This window comes from Periplaneta americana, chromosome 3, assembly GCF_040183065.1.
Source record: "Periplaneta americana isolate PAMFEO1 chromosome 3, P.americana_PAMFEO1_priV1, whole genome shotgun sequence".
NCBI classification, from domain to species: domain Eukaryota; kingdom Metazoa; phylum Arthropoda; class Insecta; order Blattodea; family Blattidae; genus Periplaneta; species Periplaneta americana.
In genome coordinates this window covers 196,264,121-196,285,037 of record NC_091119.1, presented here as the reverse complement: position 1 = coordinate 196,285,037, position 20,917 = coordinate 196,264,121, and the positions used below count along the sequence as shown (strand labels likewise).

General features: G+C 34.8%; 1 protein-coding gene across 4 annotated transcripts in view; it reads right to left on the bottom strand.

Annotated features, from left to right (window-relative positions):
- Positions 1-20,917, bottom strand: part of Oatp26F (Organic anion transporting polypeptide 26F) — a 387,249-nt gene that overhangs the window by 49,667 nt on the left and 316,665 nt on the right. For all 4 annotated transcript variants that reach the window (XR_011331492.1, XM_069822440.1, XM_069822441.1 and 1 more), the window contains exons 7-8: positions 11,348-11,469; positions 8,595-8,837 (exon numbers count right to left, since the gene is read on the bottom strand). Coding sequence is in view for 3 of the 4 variants with exons in the window: in XM_069822440.1 (XP_069678541.1) it covers positions 8,595-8,837; positions 11,348-11,469 (365 nt within the window). In the remaining variant the exon portion in view is untranslated. The remainder of the gene's footprint in view (positions 1-8,594; positions 8,838-11,347; positions 11,470-20,917) is intronic.

Below are 20,917 nucleotides of genomic sequence, written 5' to 3'. Positions count from 1 at the left end.
GGCCTGCTGGAGTATAGTAAACACAGAAAACATTTTAAAGCAACAATGTTGAAGATAGATATTTTTGTTTTGCAAATTTGCCATCATTGAACAGAAACCAAGATGGAGATTTCATTGCAACTAATTAGAAGTTCCTGTTTCAGGTATGTAATAAACGATCTTCGCACAAAATAATGTACGATACACGAGCGGTATGTTTTCTTTCAATTCTCGGAAATTAAAAAAGCTCAACTACGTTTCGTTTTTTCAAACTTTTCCTCGAACATGAAAACTTCAACATACCGCTCTTGTAACGCATATTACTATTTGTAAATAGTATTGGCCGTTATAGGGCTAAGAAACATATTACGTTTATACACCCAAGAAACAATAATACAATGCATTCTAAGCAACATAATATTTACGTTTGTCCTTCAGGCGAACTTTGAATTTTTAGCAACAGCTCCATTCAACTGACATGATCTTTGTATAAGGGCAGAGGACTACCTTACCAGCTGCTTTGTAAGCACTGTATTATTGTGTATGCACTTAATTTTTGAGTAAATGTGCCTCAACTTCGAAGTCTAGTTATTACAGGTGGCCAAAACCGCTAGTTTCGACCATAATACATACACAAATTGTATGCACTACCTTAATTTCGAAAAGCTAAAAATGAAAATAATAACCCACCCACTCTTGCTCCAAAATTGGAAGCGACTGCTGAAAATTACTGAAGAATTGCTGTAATAAAATTTATACAGCTTGATTACACAAATTTTAAGACTATATCACCACAGTCTACTATATACAGTCGCGAAGCTCAATATGTAGTAAAAATGCAAACATGGGTAGTTGCCCACCACTAGGATCGCTACTATCGCCTCATCATCGCAGATCTCTCTCCTAGTAGACGACAAAATATGTTACACTTTCGTTGTGTTCTTTTGGAAAAATTAACACCTTCCTTCCATTATTTAAATATTAAATGCATAAAGTTAATTTATTATTTTAATTAAGTGTATTAAATTCCACCATAATCTCGAAGATACCTGCAAGAAATAGGTTAATATTATTTTTGTTTGTGCAAAACGAACTGAAATTTACTATAATCGCTTCACTCATTCAAGATTATAGCGGTAATTAACTATGAAACCAATAAATATTAATTTACATTTCCCTTTACAACAATAATAATGGAAATATGAATTAACTTACGTGTACCGGTACTTGTTGTGTAGGCTTACGTACTTAACAAAGTAGGATGAGGTTAAGCAATAATAATCACACCAGAATTGGAAATAAAACGTGATCAATAAATTTTATTATAACAGACTTTTTCTATGTCTCTAGTAAAGTAACAAATAAAAATAACAACAAAATTAACAGCTATAATTAATAATTAAAAACATACCCTTTGAAAAAAAAAGTAGGCCTAAGCAATAATAATCCCACCAGAATTGAAAATAAAACGTGATCAATAAATTTCATTAAAGCAAACTTAATTTTTCTACGTCTCTAGTAAAATATTATTATTCCAATTATTGTATTTTAGCCATTAACATTTTCATTACAACCAATAACGAACATTTCACAAGCATCAATGTGAAATACGCAACGAGCTAGCACTCGATGGAAATACGACACAGTCCAAAGTCGGCCGTGGACAGTCTATTGTTTCTAGTTGCTAACCGCTTGGAGCGCTTTATCACGAGATTTGCAAAAAAATCACCTCAAGCTTCGCGACTGTATATAGTAGACTGTGATATCACTTCGGAAAACGCATTATGTGTCTTTCACGTGTTAAATTTTATATTACCTTGTTAACATGTTTCGGCATGCTATTGGCTTTCCGAAATAAACTTTAAGTTGCAGTCGCGCTCAAACCTCCTGACGTTTGCAGGTGTGTAGCCAATAGCGGCAGTCCTGCATTGCAACATATGGGCACGCAGGCTTGCCGCATACTCGCCGCTTAGAAAGTCTCAAGATCAAATAACAAGTGCCCTCGGAAAATGTATATGCTGTAGGGACCCTGCATGTATATATGATGAATGTTTAATGTTTTCTGAACACACAGAAACAAAAATCACATTTATACCCTCAGTGGTTCCAATTTTATGGATTAATACAGTAAAACCCCGATAAGACGCTGTTCAAGGCACCGCGTGTAAACCGCGTATTAACCGGGACCGCGTATAGGCGGGTATATAAATTTGGACTTCGCTCTAGAGTATGCCATTAGGAAAGTCCAGGATAACAGAGAGGGCTTGGAGTTGAACGGGTTACATCAGCTGCTTGTCTATGCGGATGACGTGAATATGTTAGGAGAAAATCCACAAACAATTAGGGAAAACACGGGAATTTTGCTGGAAGCAAGTAAAGAGATAGGTTTGGAAGTAAATCCCGAAAAGACAAAGTATATGATTATGTCTCGTGACCAGAATATTGTACGAAATGGAAATATAAAAATTGGAAATTTATCTTTTGAAGAAGTGGAGAAGTTCAAATAACTTGGAGTAATAGTAACAAATATAAATTATATTCGGGAGGAAATTAAACACAGAATAAATATGGAAAATGCCTGTTATTATTCGGTTGAGAAGCGTTTATCATCCAGTCTGCTGTCAAAAAATCTGAAAGTTAGAATTTATAAAACAGTTATATTACCGGTTGTTCTGTATGGTTGTGAAACTTGGACTCTCACTTTGAGAGAGGAACATAGGTTAAGGGCGTTTGAAAATAAGGTGCTTAGGAAAATATTTGGGGCTAAGAGGGATGAAGTTACAGGAGAATGGAGAAAGATACACAACGGAGAACTGCACGCATTGTATTCTTCACCTGACATAATTAGGAACATTAAATCCTGACGTTTGAGATGGGCAGGGCATGTAGCACTTGTGGGCGAATCCAGAAGTGCATTTAGAGTGTTAGTTGGGAGGCCGGAGGAAAAAGACCTTTAGGGAGGCCGAGCCGTAGATGGGAGGATAATATTAAAATGGATTTGAGGGAGGTGGGATATGATGATAGAGAATGGATTAATCTTGCTCAGTATAGGGACCTATGGCGGGCTTATGTGAGGGCGGCAATGAACCTCCGGGTTCCTTAAAAGCCATTAAGTAAGTAAGTAAGTATACAATATCTAGTAGCATTTTTCTTTATTGAAATACACTAAAAACAACAAACCGTCCAGAAAAAATTTCCATTCAATCGCCAAAATGTTTCATTGCCGTTACAATACATTGCTGAAAATAAGATCTAAAATATTCCACAAAAATGGCGTATTATGAGCGATGTGAGCGCAACAAACGAGGTATGCTATCTATAAAGGCATTATATATGAAATGTGCAGGCATATAATAACCGCTATTTTTGCAAGAATATGCGTTGGCAGTATGTACATAATACTATTTAGGGCCATGTCAATTCATTTGTGCAGAAAATTACTATTTCAAATTAAGCCTTCCATTGAATTTATATTATCACACGTGCGCCTTTGTGTTATTCAAGAACTTTATTAACCCTAATAAAAGTAAAACTATTACAAAAAATTGATATAAACTCAGCGAGTACGATTATTTACGTCTGAATCAACTAATTTTTCTGTATTTTGTGACTTTTAATTTCACTCGATGCAATCTGATGATATTTATTATTATTATTATTATTATTATTATTACTATTATTATTATTACTAGCCGTACCCGTGCGCTCCGCTGCATTCGTTAGAAATAAATATAAAGTAATTACATAATTAAAATAGGACATTTGATCCAGGGAACATTCGTGTTTGATAGAAGGATACATCGTTTAATATGTTACTTAATTTAAATTGCATCCAAATAATTAAAATGCGATCATTTTGGTCCACAGACACTCATTTGGTGCAATGACAATTCTTTTAACATATTTCTTAATTTTTATTACATGCAACCATAGTTTAATGAAGATCGATATCATTTAGATTTAATGTGTATATTTTATTTTACTTGTTATAGGTTTCCATTGAATTATGCTAATAACTTAATTTTAACCCTTGTTTTCTACGTATTCAATAAATGGCGCTTGACCCACTATGGTTCTGAACCTTTCAAATAACTTAAATTACATAATATAATATAATATAATATAATATAATATAATATAATATAATATAATATAATATAATATAATATAATATAATATAATATAATATAATATAATATAATATTATATTATATATTATATTATATTATATTATATCAGAAGTTACTGTAATAACAGTATAGCATTATGTCCATCTAGTGAAACTACACTTTCCAATGGTGAAATAATAATTAATTATACAAATCGGTTAATTTAGCTTCAGATATTACTTCATACAAACACACAAACATTCTCTGTAGGCTATCTTTCATAGTTTTCGATTGTTACTGTCCAAGGCCCCTTATAGACGAAGTCATTTGTTTTTAATTCATTATACGGCCTTAGATGACAGTTATTTTAATTTTAAAACTCATTTATCTCATTAAATATCAGTCCTATCAAAATTGTTCAAGGAATAAAACTTATCTCAAATTATTTTTGAAGAAACTTTTGTTATGTAACATTTTTCACAAAAATCAATAATAAGCGAGATATTTCGATTTATTTAATTCAGGCCCCCTTATAACCCCCATTTAAATAATGTATTTTGAATGCCATATAGCCTAAAATCTAAGTTACAACGAACTTAATTTAAATTCCAATTTTCATCGAAATCCGTTCAGCCATTATCGCGTGAAAAGGTAACAAACATACAGACAGACAGACAGACATACAAACAAAAATTTCTAAAAAGCGATTTTCGGTTTCAGGGTGGTTAATTATATATGTTAGGACCAATTATTTTTGGAAAATCGAAAATTACTAGAAAAATTTAGGGTACAGATTTATTATTAGTATAGATTATTATTATTAAGGAGAAGACTTCTGCATCTCCCTATCAAACCAATCTCAGGTAAAGGGTCGCGCTCCACAGTTTTAAAACTACTGCCACTGATAGACGGAGAGGGTAGCTGTGACAACGTCGCGCTCACATGTTACTGGCGCTCGCGAAATGTCAGGAGGTTTGAGCGCGACTGTAGATACCAAGATTTCAAGACGGGACTCCAATCTAGAAAGCGGAATCTTTAGCCATTTGACTGACGATGTGTTACTTTCTAACGTTTGATTTGAATGCAACATGGCGATGATATTCAACAAAACTCCCACCTCAGCTTGAGTAGAAATAAAGTTATCTCGCGTCGTGCTGGCTTACAAGTCCAACACGGCGCGCGGTGCTTTGCGTTATGTGGTGAATTTCAATGAATGGCAAGAGCCTTCTTTTGTTTCGGGACGATTGAAGATTCCCTACAGATATCTTTTCACACGGAAAGGATTTTGACGAGGCGTTGCAGTTGAGACGTTGAGATTTATTGGATAAATGGAAATTAATTCATGGACTGAGGTTACTTCCCCCTCATCTTTTGTGTGACTTAGAACGTCTATATGGGCATTCCCCTCTTGTTGTGTGGGGTTAATAGGATCGAACCCCTGTCTAAAATTTTATTGTTTTAGAAATTGAGGGCACAAACGTACTGCAAGAACTTGCTATGTGCAAAGTCCGGCAGTTGGTTCTGACGAATTTCAGAATGTTGTTCTAAAGTGACTGCTCATTGATAGTGTTCTGCCCAAGGGCAGGTCTTTCACTACAAACCCAGCATTCTCGAATCTTCCCTATTTTCTGCCTTCCTCTTAACCTCCGCATATGATCCATATATATATATATATATATATATATATATATATATATATATATATATATTACTGTCTCCATCATCTGATATCTTCTTCTGCCCCGAATTTTTCTTCTATTTACCATTCCTTCTAGTGCATCCTTCAGTAAGCAGTTTCTTCTTAAACAGTAACCCAATCAGTTCCTTTTATCTTCCTGATCAGTTTCAGTATCATTATTTCTTCATCAACTCTTTAAAACACAGCTTCATTTCTTGTTCTATCTGTCCACTGCACACGCTCTACTCTTGTCCATATCCACATTTCAAATGCTTTTAATTGTTTCACTTCAATTCATTATAATGTCCTTGATTTTGGCCTATAAAATGCCACACTCCACACAAAGCATTTCACTAATCTCTTCCTTAGTTCTTTTTCCAGAGGTCCGCAGAAAATGGCTCTTTTTTTAAATAATTTCAAGGGAAAAATTGTTCCGGGGCCGGGTATCGATCCCGGGACCTCTGGTTGAACGTACCAGCGCTCTGCCAACTGAGCTACCAGAGAACTCCACCCGACACTGTCTTAAATTTTCCCTTTATATCCACACAAGTCGCGTGGGCTGACGAAACGCCAGAGACCCACATCGAGTGCACACAATCTCTGTGTGACTAGTGAATTGTTAACGTACACAGTGACGTATATATTATGCAAGGTAAAGCTCCCTGTAAAACAGATTTGAATAATTTCAAGGGAAAAATTGTTATGGGGCCGGGTATCGATCCCGGGACCTCTGGTTGAACGTACCAGCGCTCTGCCTAAAAGAATAGATGGCTCTTTGTTATTTTGCCATTGCTATCCTCCTTTTGACTTCCTGACAGCAGCTCATGTTACTGCTTATAGTACATTCCAAGTATCTGAAGCTGTCCACTTGCTCTACTGCCTCATTTCAAATTCTTACGTTTACTTTATTTACTTTTCTTCCCATAACCACGGTATTCGTCTTGTTTGCATTCATCTTCATTCCATACTGATTACAACTGTCATGTAGCTCCAGTAGCATATGTCTTTAATGTTTAGAAATATCAAAACAGTACAGCAAATATCTTGAACAGTGCAGTTTATTGGCATATTATTATTTTATGGAATTTTCACATTTCAATTTTATTGATGCCCTACGTATCTTATGATTTGTTGCGATCTTACCCGCAAATTGTTCATAGCACGTGGCAATAAATCTGAGACTTCAGTCTCTATCCCTTTCTTCAGATCCTAGATACAGTGTGATCCGGTTTGAAACATAATTTCTCTCGAGGTACCCCCACAGAAAAAATCAGCAGCTGTAAGGCCTGGGGATCGTGGCAGTCAGTTAATTTTGTCATACCGAGAAATTAAGCGTCCAGGGAAAATATTTCCCAACAACTGTCATCCCTGTTTAGTGTGTCTGTGAATAATGTCTGTAACATTTGCCGATACGTTTCAGCATTCACTATAGTAACTAATTTTTTACTTGAAAAAATTAAACACAGAAGGCCGCTTTGTGAGAATCTTGTTTTATATAATACTAGCATTTTTTAAGTTAATGTCTATATTAACATTTAGCTGTATTATTAAAACAAATATAAACTAATGAAAACTCTAACCAACTTCCCTGTTGAAATCCCAAACATCCTTACAATTCTAAAGGTGCTCACATTAACAATCATGAACAGCATAAGGGCTATTTCATATGAAACCGATCAGTAAAAAACCTCGCATTTTTTCCTATTTATTCAAGGTGCTGAGGAGAGTGCATTTTCAAAAATATACTATCGAAAGTCAAACGGTTTTCGTACTATTGAGCGACAAATTTAGCGTATTTTATAAAAACAAGCCTCTTTCAGCGCTCAGAACTCAGGAACCATTTACTGCAGAACATTGAACGAGAGCACATTTTGAAGCTGACATTTGGTAGGTTATGTTAAGAAGTAATCCTTGTTTTTATTGTATACAGAGAGACAGATAATCTGATTTTAGCCTACTTACTTTTAGGCTTTATGCCCATTTGTAAAAATGTAAAAAAAATATTGACAAAAAACCTTGCATTATTAAGAGGGATTCGGCATTGTTTGCTTAGTGGCTCGGCAATAAGTTTCGAGGGTATTAAATAGATTATTTTCACACGCCTAGACTTGAACGGCGCAGTACCGCAAGCACTGGCCGAGAGATGAAGATAAGCGAGCGTTGGGCGTCATTTTACTCCTGTGTTTATGAAAACTTGTGATAAAGCTAGCACAGCCATGACTGCTAGACGAAACATCACGTGTTTGTCTCCTGGCCTTGCTTGTCTCGGCTAGCTCCCGCCTCACAGTCAGCTGGTTAGTTCACGCACGTACTATTAATTTTTTTATTTGATATTTTGAATACTTTCTTATCAACGGTGCACCAATAAAAATACGTGTTTATTTGTACTTTCAATGCGGAATCTAACCATATATTTTTAAAATATTTTTTTCGTGGGCAAAGGCGTCTTAATGAAGAAAAATCTAAATTTCTCCATTTCCATAAAAAGTAAGAAAAACTGTTTACATGTCAATATAAACTTTAAGTTCTCAGTATCAAAATAAACCATGATTTTGATCATTGGGTGAAAGGGTTTCGGAACTACAACAGTTTAAAGTTGCTAATTTTATGAAAATACGATAAATTTAAATATTTTAAATTTAAACACTATGAAGTTCTGATGCCTCAAACTTTGCACAAAGCATTGTATCACAGTTGTCAACGGACAGAAAAAGTTTCATTGCAAGGTCAATTTTCTCTATATTTCGGTCGATTTGAGATGGAATAGACCATAAATGTTTCACGCAATTAGTTTTTCTTCCGATAGTGTAAAGAGCTCTGTGACTCACCCATGAGCAGGGCGGCCCAGCTGGCGTTGACGCTGAACTGGTTCTCGATCAGCTTGGGCAGGAAGGCGGCGAACCCCGCGATCAGGAGGCCCTCGCTGGCGCCCGCCAGGTTCAGGAAGAAGAAGGTGGGGTTGGCGATGAGGCTGCGAAGGGCGCGGGGTAGCTCCCTGATCTTGCTGAAGGCTTCCGTCTTGCTGTTGCCGTGCGCCTCGGACACCTTCTCTGCCTGCAGCGCCGCGGCGCCTGCAAAACACGCCAAACGGCACACATTTACCTGAGAGAACCTGAATTCTTGTACTAACTATATCTGCGGTGCCGTACAACACGAGGTTTCCTTGGTAGTGTTACTACCGAGAGTCAAATAGCTGCTAAGCGATGATGAATTAATAATACGTTCATCTTGTACACTTCGCGACGAAAAGAAGGGGCCGACTCTTGGTCGTTACAAAAGCGTAGTTCTACCGCGCGGTTCACACGTGTAAACGAACTGCACTTGAAGACATTGCTGTGATGTTTGTTCATTGAAAACTACCAGTCTACAATACAGGATGATTCATAACTTTGTGGGTGTAATGTAGAGGTAAAAATAAAACTAAAATGTTCTATGCAACTTTTCCCGCAAATCCTTACTTTCAGAGTTATGATGCAAAATGTCCTACCTTCCTAGTTGTCAAAAATCACGGACCAGTAAAGCCTTTGGATGTGTCATGCTCGCCTACATAGCGACTATGTTAGATGTTTGTTATTCGTACTCCCCACTACAGTAGATTCCGACCTGATTCTGGTCTTGTTAATTTTAATTATTCTAATAAATTGAGTTAATTTCCTGTGTTATAATGGCTTGCTTTGAAGTTAAAATCTCCATTGCAAGCCCTGCAAACAATAAATAAATACTGCGTACACGCCTGCCATCTGTTGCACTACTCGGGAACACGCTGAAAAGACACTCACACTCGTGCTATCTGTTACAATAGTCGAGAACATGCCGAAAATACACGCATGTTCACAGTTTCATTATCAGTAAAGTAACAAGGTAAGATATTTGTAAAAACTCAAAATTTAGACATTTAATTATGGTCGAACAAAAATAGTCGTATGCATCTTCCCTATAATGGTAATTAAGACGCTCGTATGAAAATTATGAAACTGGCGTCTTAATTACTACCATTATAGGCTCGTTGCATAACATGCTATTTTTTGCTTTAGTTTTGCAATTGATTTATTTTAAATGTTAAAGGGAATTTGTTAATAAACAACATTATTTATTTCTTGTAACATTATCATTCTCCATTACGGCAAAACCTAGCCTGTATAGACAAAACTATTAGTTGCTTTACTTTAAAAACGGAAACACATCAAATATACATAAATAAAATAAATAAAGTTAAATTAATTAAATTACATAGATAAATTAAAATAAATACACGAAATAAATGAATTGAATAAAAATATAAATAAATACATAAACAAATTAAATAAAAATAAATAAATTAGATAATTTAAAGGAATAAATACAGTTATATTAAAGTAAATAAATAGAAGAAATGAAGTTAAATGAATTAAATTACATACATAAAATAAATAAATGAATTAAATAAATATATAAATAGATAAATAAAATAAATACTTAAATAAAATAAGAAATAAATAAAGAAATAAAAATATAATTGAAATAAAAAATAAATAAGTAAATAAATTATATTAAAAATAAATACATTAAATCAATTAAGTTATGTGAATTAAATTACATAAATAAAATGAAATGAACAAATGAATAAAATAATACATAAATAAAAATATAAATGAAATAAATAAAACTATACATAAAATAAATAATTTAAATAAATAAGCAATAAATAATTAAATAAATAAATAAAATTATATTGAAAATAAATAAATAAAATAAATAAATATATAAACACATAAATTAAACAAATTCAATAAATACATAAAATAAATAAATAAATAAATAAATAAATAAATAAATAAACAGAGGATATCGTCACACAAATCTAAATTATAATTTATTAATTATAAGCAAATACATAAATGAAATAAATAAAACTCTACATAAATTAAATAATTTAAATAAACAAATAAGTAATAAATAAATAAAAATATATTAAAAATAAATAAAATAAATAAATATATGAATACATAAATTAAATAAAGACAATATATAGCCTACATAAATTAAATAAATACAATAAATACATGAATAAAATAAATAAATAAATAAATAAATAAATAAACAGAAGAGTTGTCACATATATCTAGGTTTTTAAGAAAGATAATAGGAAATTTGTAATATGTAAAACAATAATTATCGGAGACTCGAACCTCGAACTATTTCTATTCACTCGTTCTGTAGCCCCTAAAACTACTAATGCAAAAGTGGCATAATACCTGGATGTCTTAATCATATTCTCTTCGATTGACTTTGTACTTATCAATATTATCATTATTTCACACTTCAGAGGCCCTGGGGTGTCTAAAACCAACCCTCCATTCGATTTGATAACATATTTCAGACTCTCAGACAAAATACAGCAAATTGTTGAATTTTATTATGTGTCACCTGGCGAACTACGGCGTTGACGGGACGAGCATGCGCAATATTAATGTGTCTGGAACTTATAAATTGTCGGCGGCCCTTTCTTTCTGCCGCGAAGTGTACTTCTCACTCCCATAATCTTTGAGTGGTCCCTGTAGTTCGATAGTAACATCAAAAGAAGAATTAGAATGGAACATACCTGGGAGAGCGGGGGGAAAGGCCAGGAGCGGCACTGCAAGAAGGGCACACATGACGGCGGCGAGCAGGAAGCCTATCCACCAGGCGCCAACCCATACGTTGCTGTTTGGAGTGAGGCCTAGCCTGGAAAGGAACAACGCCATTATCAGACTTACATTAAAGAAAAAGAATAGAAATAAAAAAAATAATAAAAGAAATTAATGTGGCGAAGTTGACACACACTTTCTCATACGTCTCACATGTTACACTATAATTCTGTTGTCAACACCTGTGGAGTACCGGTCAGCGCGTCTGGCTGCGAAACCAGGTGGCCCGGATTCGAATCCCGGTCGGGGCAAGTTACCTGGTTGAGGTTTTTTCCGGGGTTTTCCCTCAACCCAATACTAGCAAATGCTGGGTAACTTTCGGTGCTGGACCCCGGACTCATTTCACCGGCATTATCACCTTCATATCATTCAGACACTAAATAACCTAGAATTTGATACAGCGTCGTTAAATAACCCAATAAAAGAAAATAAATAAATATATATATATATATATATAATTCTGTTACTTCGTAGTGTTGAGAATTTATATTAGAGTTTACAATTTATTTTATTAAGCGGTTATTCGGAAGACATACACACGTGAAAGCATTTAAGCTTTGCTGAAGATATGGCGTTGTTAGCAGAAGAGGAAATGATACTAAGGGATATGCTACTGGAACTAAATGACAGCTGTGAGCAGTACGGGATGAAGATAAATGCAAACAAGACGAAGACCATGGTTATCGGAAGAAAACTAAAGAAGGTAAACGTGCGAATTCGAGATGACGGAGTAGAGCAAGTGGACAGCTTCAAATACTTGGACTGTTCTATAAGCAGTAACATGAGCTGCTGCCAGGAAGTCAAAAGGAGGATAGCAATGGCAAAGGAAGCTTTTAATAGAAAAAGGACCATCTTCTGCGGACCCCTGGAAAAAGAACTAAGGAAGAGACTAGTGAAGTGCTTTGTGTGGAGTGTGACATCACATGGAGCATAAACTTAGACATTAAGTGAAATGAAACGATGGAAGCATTTGAAATATGGATATGAAGAAGAATGGAGTGTGGGAAATGGACAGACAGAATAAGACCAGTGGTATTCAATCTATGGTACGCGTACCCCCTGGGTCACACCTTGTTAACTCAAGATGTATATATCTCATTGACTAGGTATGTAAAAATGTTGACATAATTATATATTTTATTATACTTGTTGATAATTATTCCAGTTTATTTTTTTTATTTCACAATACTATAATATTGCACAACAGGAACTGTATACAATTTTACATAAATTAATCAACACCAGGGTCATATCTATTACGTTGTTCACAATATTCTTTTTAGGTATGTATCTTAGGTTATTTTTTTAATAAAAAATTTTCATAATTCACATTAAATGAGAAAGATCTCATCCATCGAAATAGAGTTAGGAAATGATCCCAGGATGGAGGTAGCATTCCCTCGCTGAACCGCTATTCCAATGCGTTGACGAAGGAAATTGATACATCTAGGATCGCCGGTACAGGACAGTAGGGGTGTACCAATTTGGGTCAGTAGATCTTTAGCGTCTCTCTATTTTTAATCTTGTTTTTCCTTGCTTCAATAACATTTTGATGATAATAATAATAATAATAATAACAATAATAGTAATAATAATAATAATAACAATCATAATTTATTTCACATAAAACATCAATCATAGTCTTTTGATATTTCTTATATAATTATTGCAATACATTGTGGGGATACGAAGGTAAAAAAAATGTATTTTGAAGGTACGTTAGCAGTCTATGGTGTTGAATAAGATGTGAATTGTTGTTTCAGTCCCATCTTCCCATCCCGGTATAGTATAAATCCTCTCCCACTCGGGGGAAGAGGTCTAAATTCAACACTGATTCTGGCGGTTGGGGAAGTTTCGTCATGAGCGCATTACACTTCCCATAATATTCGCTTCTTACTGTAAATTAAAACTGGAAAGTTTGAACGAGTGTTTTGAAACTCATCTGCAAACTGGAGAGCGCGCCATGATGTAAAACTGACTTGCAAGCTACATTCGTTTTTGAGTTACAAATTTCTCGTATTATATCTAGAATCTAGAGGAAGAATGAGGCATTTAAACCGTTTCCTGTGCTACAAAAAGCGAAGAATGCAGATATCGTCGCTGGTAGAATTTCATTAGCAAGCTTATCCCACGTGTCCCGCCGTCGCCCGTATAATACGTTGCTAATCAATTCAGCCCTGCTCATTTGAAATGCAGTAATCGCTGTTCCAAATATGATTCCATGCCTCAAAACGTGTGGAAGCATAACTCCTCCGCATCCCCTTCTCTTCGGTCTAATCATATTCCCATTTACCCACCCCCAGTTTCATTCCTGTAAAGTGATGCATCCAATATGTTTGTTTAAACTCTTCTTACCCCTTGTCTCATCCCTCCCCTCTTTTCAAATTCAGCCATTCTGTTCCTAGCAACATTCTCCAGAGACCAGGGGTGGGTGACTAATAAACTCCCCCCTCCATCCCCGGCAAACAAGTTGTATTCTGCAGTCGTGTTTCTTCACCAATCACCAATAGTAATCCCAGCCTTAGTACACCCTCGGGAATATGCTGCCACTATCTTGGGTGTACTACAGATAGGCTAGTAGTATAAAGACAGTCAATGATGCAAATGGTGATTTTATCGCTCTAGCTCATTAAAATGGGCGGTCGACAAGCATCTGAAGCTGAGACGACATTACTATACAGGGCGGAAGAAATATAACTGTACAGATTTTAACAACTTATTACATATACGAGGTAGAAGTAATTTAACCTAGCAGATTTTTAACAGCTTATTTCTTATGTAGGGTGGAAGTATTATGTGGAGATTTTAAGAACTTAGTCCTGATACAGGGTGGAAATAATATAATTGTACAGATTTTAACAGTTTATTCCTTATACAAAGTGGAAGTAATTTAACTTAGCATATTTTAACAGCTTATTTCTTATGTAGGATGTAGGAAGTATTATGTGGAGATTTTAAGAACTTATTCCTGATACAGGATGGAAATAATATAACTGTACAGATTTTAATAGCTTATTACTCATACTGTACAAGATGGAAGTAATTTAACTTAGAAGATTTTAACAGCTTATTTCTTATGTAAAGTGGAAGTATTATAGATATGGAGATTTTAACAACTTATTCCTTATGTGGAGATTTTAAGAATTTATTCCTGATACAGGGTGGAAATAATATAACTGTACAGATTTTAATAGCTTATTCCTCATACTGTACAAGATGGAAGTAATTTAACTTAGAAGATTTTAACAGCTTATTTCTTATGTAAGGTGGAAGTATTATAGATATGGAGATTTTAACAACTTATTCCTTAAGTAGGATGTAGGAAGTATTATGTGGAGATTTTAAGAACTTATTCCTGATACAGAGTGGAAATAATATAACTGTACAGATTTTAATAGCTTATTCCTCATACTGTACAAGATGGAAGTAATTTAACTTAGAAGATTTTAACAGCTTATTTCTTATGTAAGGTGGAAGTATTATAGATATGGAGATTTTAACAACTTATTCCTTAAGTAGGATGTAGGAAGTATTATGTGGAGATTTTAAGAACTTATTCCGGATACAGAGTGGAAATAATATAACTGTACAGATTTTAACAGTTTATTTCTTATACAAGGTGGAAGTAATTTAACTTAGCAAATTTTTAACAGTTTATTTCTTATGTAGGGTGGAAGTATTATAACTGGGAAGATTTTAAGAACTTATTCCTGATACAGGGTGGAAACAATATAGCTGTACAGATTTTAATAGCTTATTCCTTATACTGTACAAGGTGGAAGTAATTTAACTCAGAAGATTTTAACAGCTTATTTCTTATGTAAGGTGGAAGTATTATAGCTATGGAGATTTTAACATCTTATTCTTGTTACAGGGTGGAAATAATATAACTGTTCAGATTTTAACAGCTTATTGCTTGTGCAAGGTGAAAGTAATTTTACCTTAGCAGATTTTAACAGCTTATTCCTTATGTGAGGTGGAAGTAATAACTGCAGACTTTAACAGGGTGGAAATAATATAACTGTACATATTTTAACAGCTTATTCCTTAAATGAGATAGAAGCAATATAGCTGTGCTGGACTTAACACTTATTTCTTGGGTAGACTACAACAAAAAGTTCTAATACCAATTAGTATCAAATTAATAATTTTTCCACAAAGAATTTCCCTAAATGTTAACACTGTTTTACTCGATAAGTAGGGGAACTAGGCCTTAAGGAAATCTTGAAAAAAAATATGTATTCTTACCTAATTTGTTTTGGTCAATTATATATAACTGATACTACAACATTAACACATATATTAAGATCAACAGAAATTGGAAAATACGGACAATCTTTAACTGAAAGGTATGTTTGAAAATAGACAAACTACAGTATGTCGTTTTAGCCAAGTTACTAGGGTAAAATGACACACTTAAGTTAATTTTTACATAGTTCAAAAAGAAAATTGTTGCACATTCATTGTGTGCCCATGAGAAACATTTCTTGCACTGTAGCCATGTTTCTTCTGGTTTATATTGGCTGTAAAATTCATAGCAGTATAGACAAGGTGCATCGTTCTCAACATCACCATCGAAGTCACTCTCTTCATCTTGGTCCCCATTGCTTAGATCAAACTGAAGCTGTGTTTTTCTCTGTTTGCTGAACACCTTTCTTCTACAGCTCTTCTTTCAGCTTCCTTTAATTTTAATTGGTCATTAAAAGAGATGCTCGATTTGGGACACTTCATGTGTTCTCTTTCTTCTCGCCACAGATCTAGTGCCAGAGGGAATCGGGGAGATCTCTTGCTGTGTCACATGAGGTGAAGGCTACGTTTGTGACGTTTCCGCTGCTGGAGCAGTTGTTGGTGATGGCTCTATATGTTCTTTTGCATTCCTTGTTGTTGAACTGCTCTTCTGTGTTGCACCCTTTGGCCCGTCTATAGGAACTGCATTCGTTAGAGGTCTGTCTGTGGGCGCTGCAGGACTAAATAAGTGATCAGGAAATATGTCCGAATTTAGTGGACAAATTCTTGTTGAAGAAAATCCACCCAATGCAGTGGTGATGGTTGCAGCTTTTCCATAGACTTCAGAAAATAAGTCCGCAATTTCAAACTGTGTTATCACCCATCCAGGATGGTTCCTCAGCCACTTTGTAACGGCCTGATCATATGTTTTCAAAGGCCCGAAGAAAGAGACATCAAGGGGCTGGAGTCGGTGGGTGCAGTGACGAGAGAAGGCTAACATGACGTGTAATCACTGTTGCCAACTTCTGTGCACTATAGAGCTGTAAATCCAAACTCATCTTGCAATGTTTTCCACAAAAGCGCTTTTTTGGTGAAGTAGGTGCAAGTAAACTTCAGATTCGCAAAGCCTAGCTCATTCATAAGAGGATAAATCAGAGTAACAAAATTCAGTGCATATACATATTGAAAATATATTTATTTTAGAAACTTTAGGGTTTTATATATTTTAAAGAAATCCCCATCCCACCTATTTTAAAATCAGTTAGCTTTATGAAAAATTCAGTCGAGCAATGAGAGAAATGCCACTATATATTACATAATTTCAAGAAGTAATCACTAATCAGCCATTGTAAACAAATTTGACACCAATTTTGCAAATCGCTATCGCCCGTAATATATGGCTTCTCATTTCCAGTCAGAAACATGCACTTGGGTAAAATGACATAGTATGTCATTTTAGCCAAGTAGATGGTATGTCATTTTACCCGGAATGAAGAAGAATAAGAAGTAGTGTTAGTACGACCTAACCTCTTTATGAATTTGGATATTGTAATGCTTTTTATATAGGAAAATATTCATGTTTTCAGTCATGAACATTATTTCACCAATATCTGAAGCTTAAAAGGACAAAAAATACATAACATACCTCAACAATATTATATCTTGCAATTTTTTCCTTTCGTTGCACTTCCTTCACCAAAAAGCGCCTTCGCTTGCTAAAACTTGGATGTAACCACTGTTTCCAGCTTCTGTGCACTATAGAGCTGTAAATTCAAACTCAGCTTACAGTGTTTTCACAAAACACATAGTATGTCATTTTACCCAAGTATGTCATTTTAGGCCTAACTCCCCTACTATCCGTACGATTCTGATTTTACTCTAGATAAGGAATGATTTATCGCTCTACATTTTCTGATGCCCTCGTTCAAACGTTTTTATTCCTACAACTTATTTCAGCCTTCTATCCTTCTAACAATGATAATACATTGCAATGCTGATAATTAAAATAATGCTACTATTACTTCTATAGCATATTATTTACTCTGATGTGAGGTCATCATGAAAGTTAGAGAATGATATTCAGGAAACTCATTATCTGCCATTTGCCTAGAGCGAAACAAGAGCCTTCTAAAGCGAAAGACACGGGCATAAAACTTCCTTCCAGTAGCTGAGGGATGGTTTTGTTGATTATCGTACATCGACCGGAAGTGACGTGAACAAGAGTGATGTAGGGGTGGCTGAAAGAACTGACAATATTGTAATATTAGGCCAGAGGGGTGGAACGCCCCGACTCGCCATATTTCTTGCCTGCAGCTCACCCGTGATTCCGAATTAATGAGTCGTTTTAGCATATTAACGCCAGAGCGGACGCACAATCACAGCTAGGTTCCGCTTTCCACTCTGCTTCTTTTTCTTCAGGCATTGGACTGAAGTGAGAGACGTTATAAAAAGTGATTCAGTAGTAGAACAATGTAGGTATGGAGAGGTAGGTAGGGTAGGACGATTCCGATCGAATTTGGGGAAATTTCGTCTAGATTAAATAATATACCTTTCACGAAACGATGTTGTGAGTTGTAAGGTTGCTCCATTGTCTCTAATATGCAGTATGAAAACATTTCTTTAGAACATTCTAACCTGTGTTATATTTTTTACGAGTCTTGCAAACGATCGGATTCACCCCAACTTGATTTCTGTTCATAATGAACTATTTAAATCCTAGTTGGAACAAGTTCTCGTTGAGGTTTTTTCTTTGGTTTCCCCTCAACCCATTGAAGAGTAAATGCTGGGTAACTTTCGGCTGGCCCTGGACTTATTTCACTGGGATTATCTATAGCATTCTCACTCCTCGAGTGACATTTGTTAGGACTATTTCGTGAAAAAAATAAAAATGTAAATAATATATCCCTAAGATTCGTTCACAAAATGTTATGTATATTTATGAATACTTAACCTATTCAGATATTGTGAAGTTGAAATACATGAATATCGATTATTGCAATAAAGAAATTGGATTTTATCCAGTAATGCTAATTGAGAAAAGCAAAATACATGTTTAATAATTTACAGCGCTTTTCTCTTGTTATTATAACAAAAATACGTTTTCATTATCTGCTGAAATCATAAATTAATTTAAATATTTTATAATATATTTACAAAATAATAAGCCGATTAATACATTAATTAAATGAACAATTATTATGAAGTAATGTCATTTCTTTGTATACAATGTACATGGAATTAGAAGATGTAGATGTGGAAGTAGGATTTCGCACTTTATTTAGTACAATGGATTTATGTTCATGGATTTACGGGGAAACATTTGGCGACACTGACTAAACAAAAGAACGACCATGCGATAAATTGAAAACCCACAACAACAACAACACACATACACAACACATCCAACCACCCAACACAACACAAACAAGCTGCATTCCGAACAATGGTACACAGACTACTCAACATACCAATGAACCAACAGGATTACAACGAAGAGCTAAACACAATCAAATACATAGCACAAGAAAACAGATACAACCCTAACATAATAGACAACATAATACTTAATTTCTTGAATGAGGTTGCAATTTTCTGTGTTTTTGTTTTCGTATGTTAGTGTGATGTATTTTTTGTGTTGTTGTGTTTGTGTTGTATTCTTATGTTTTTTGTGATTAAGTTACAACATCGCATACAGAACAAATAACACTCTACAAAAACATCTCAACACACAAACAACACAAACAAACAAATACAACCACACAGGCGTATACAAACTCAAATGTAACACCTGCGACAACTTCTACATAGGACAGACAGGCAGATCATTTCAAACACGTTACAAAGAACACATCACAGCCATAACAAAATTACAAAACACTTCCACATATGCAGAACACATCACAAATGCTACCTACACCTACAGAGACATCAACACAGATATGGAAATACTGCACATCCAACCAAAAAGCCAGAAACTAAACACACTAGAACAATACGAAATATACAGACACACAAAAACACACCCCAATGAAATTCTCAACACACAACTCAATTTCAGAACACACACACCCTTTGACTCTACATTACACCACACGAACACACCCTCACAGGAAACAAAACAAGAGGCGCCAAGACCAACAACGACCAGTTCTGAGGATGACCCATAAAAGGTCGAAACATGTAAACCAGGTACGATAAAATTTAACACAAGAAAGTCATATAATACATATTCCAAAGTGATACAGTTTTGAAAGTTGTGTAATCAAGATGGATAAATTGATGGTGATAAATCGAGCTGCAAAAATTATCGCTATGTATGACTGTGATTCGTTGGAATTCAAAATTTCATTCATTGGTCGAAAATGGAATGATGTCATATAAACGAAATAGTCACCTTAATTTCACTTCAACACCAGATAATCATCGCAATTGATAAGGCGTCGTAAAATAAACCAAATTAAAAAGCCTACGTGTGACCTAGTGCCCAGTATTATCTCTCCCTTTTCCCACCTAAGGCGGTTTTCCTTCAAAATCGTTCTGCCGCCGCTTTAAATTTCATCTTCCTCCCCGAAGCTTGCTCCATTGCCCGTCGCCTGTGACCGAGTGATTCGCTGTGCTAGACAGTGTTTACTTCGTTATCGCGAGTACGCTGTTCTCATAATAGACAATGAAGCTGCGAATTAATTTTATACCTCGACGAGTCTATAGTCGAGATCTCATTCACTCAGATTGACGTCATTTACCTGTGTTAATGGCATAGACTCAAATTATTGCAGAAGAGTAATCGATACAATTGTTTCGAAAGCATTCAGAATATGAGAGAGAATAAAGGAAGCATTTAACACAAATATTATCAACTAGCCGTACCCGTGCGCTCCGCTGCACCTGTTAGAAATAAATATAAAGTAATTACATAATTAAAATAGGACGTTTGATCCAGGGAACAACTTTTACAACAGCGCAAGATAATCTGCTTCGCTCATTACCCAATTTTTTTTTCATTGCATTTATTGCATATATATTTTAACACTATTCAATTGAGCATAGTTAAAATTTGAATTATAAAATAATGGATTGCTAAGCTAACGTACTATTACTGCATACTAAATCAATACACTCTCGTTGTTCGTTAATTCCCTGAGATTAAAATGAGTGTGCATAAATATTATTTTAAGAAATACAGAAAACGAATGTACAAAATAGCCTATCAAATTTTCTGTGCATAAGAAGCTATTTTAATCTTACCTGTCCTCGATTTA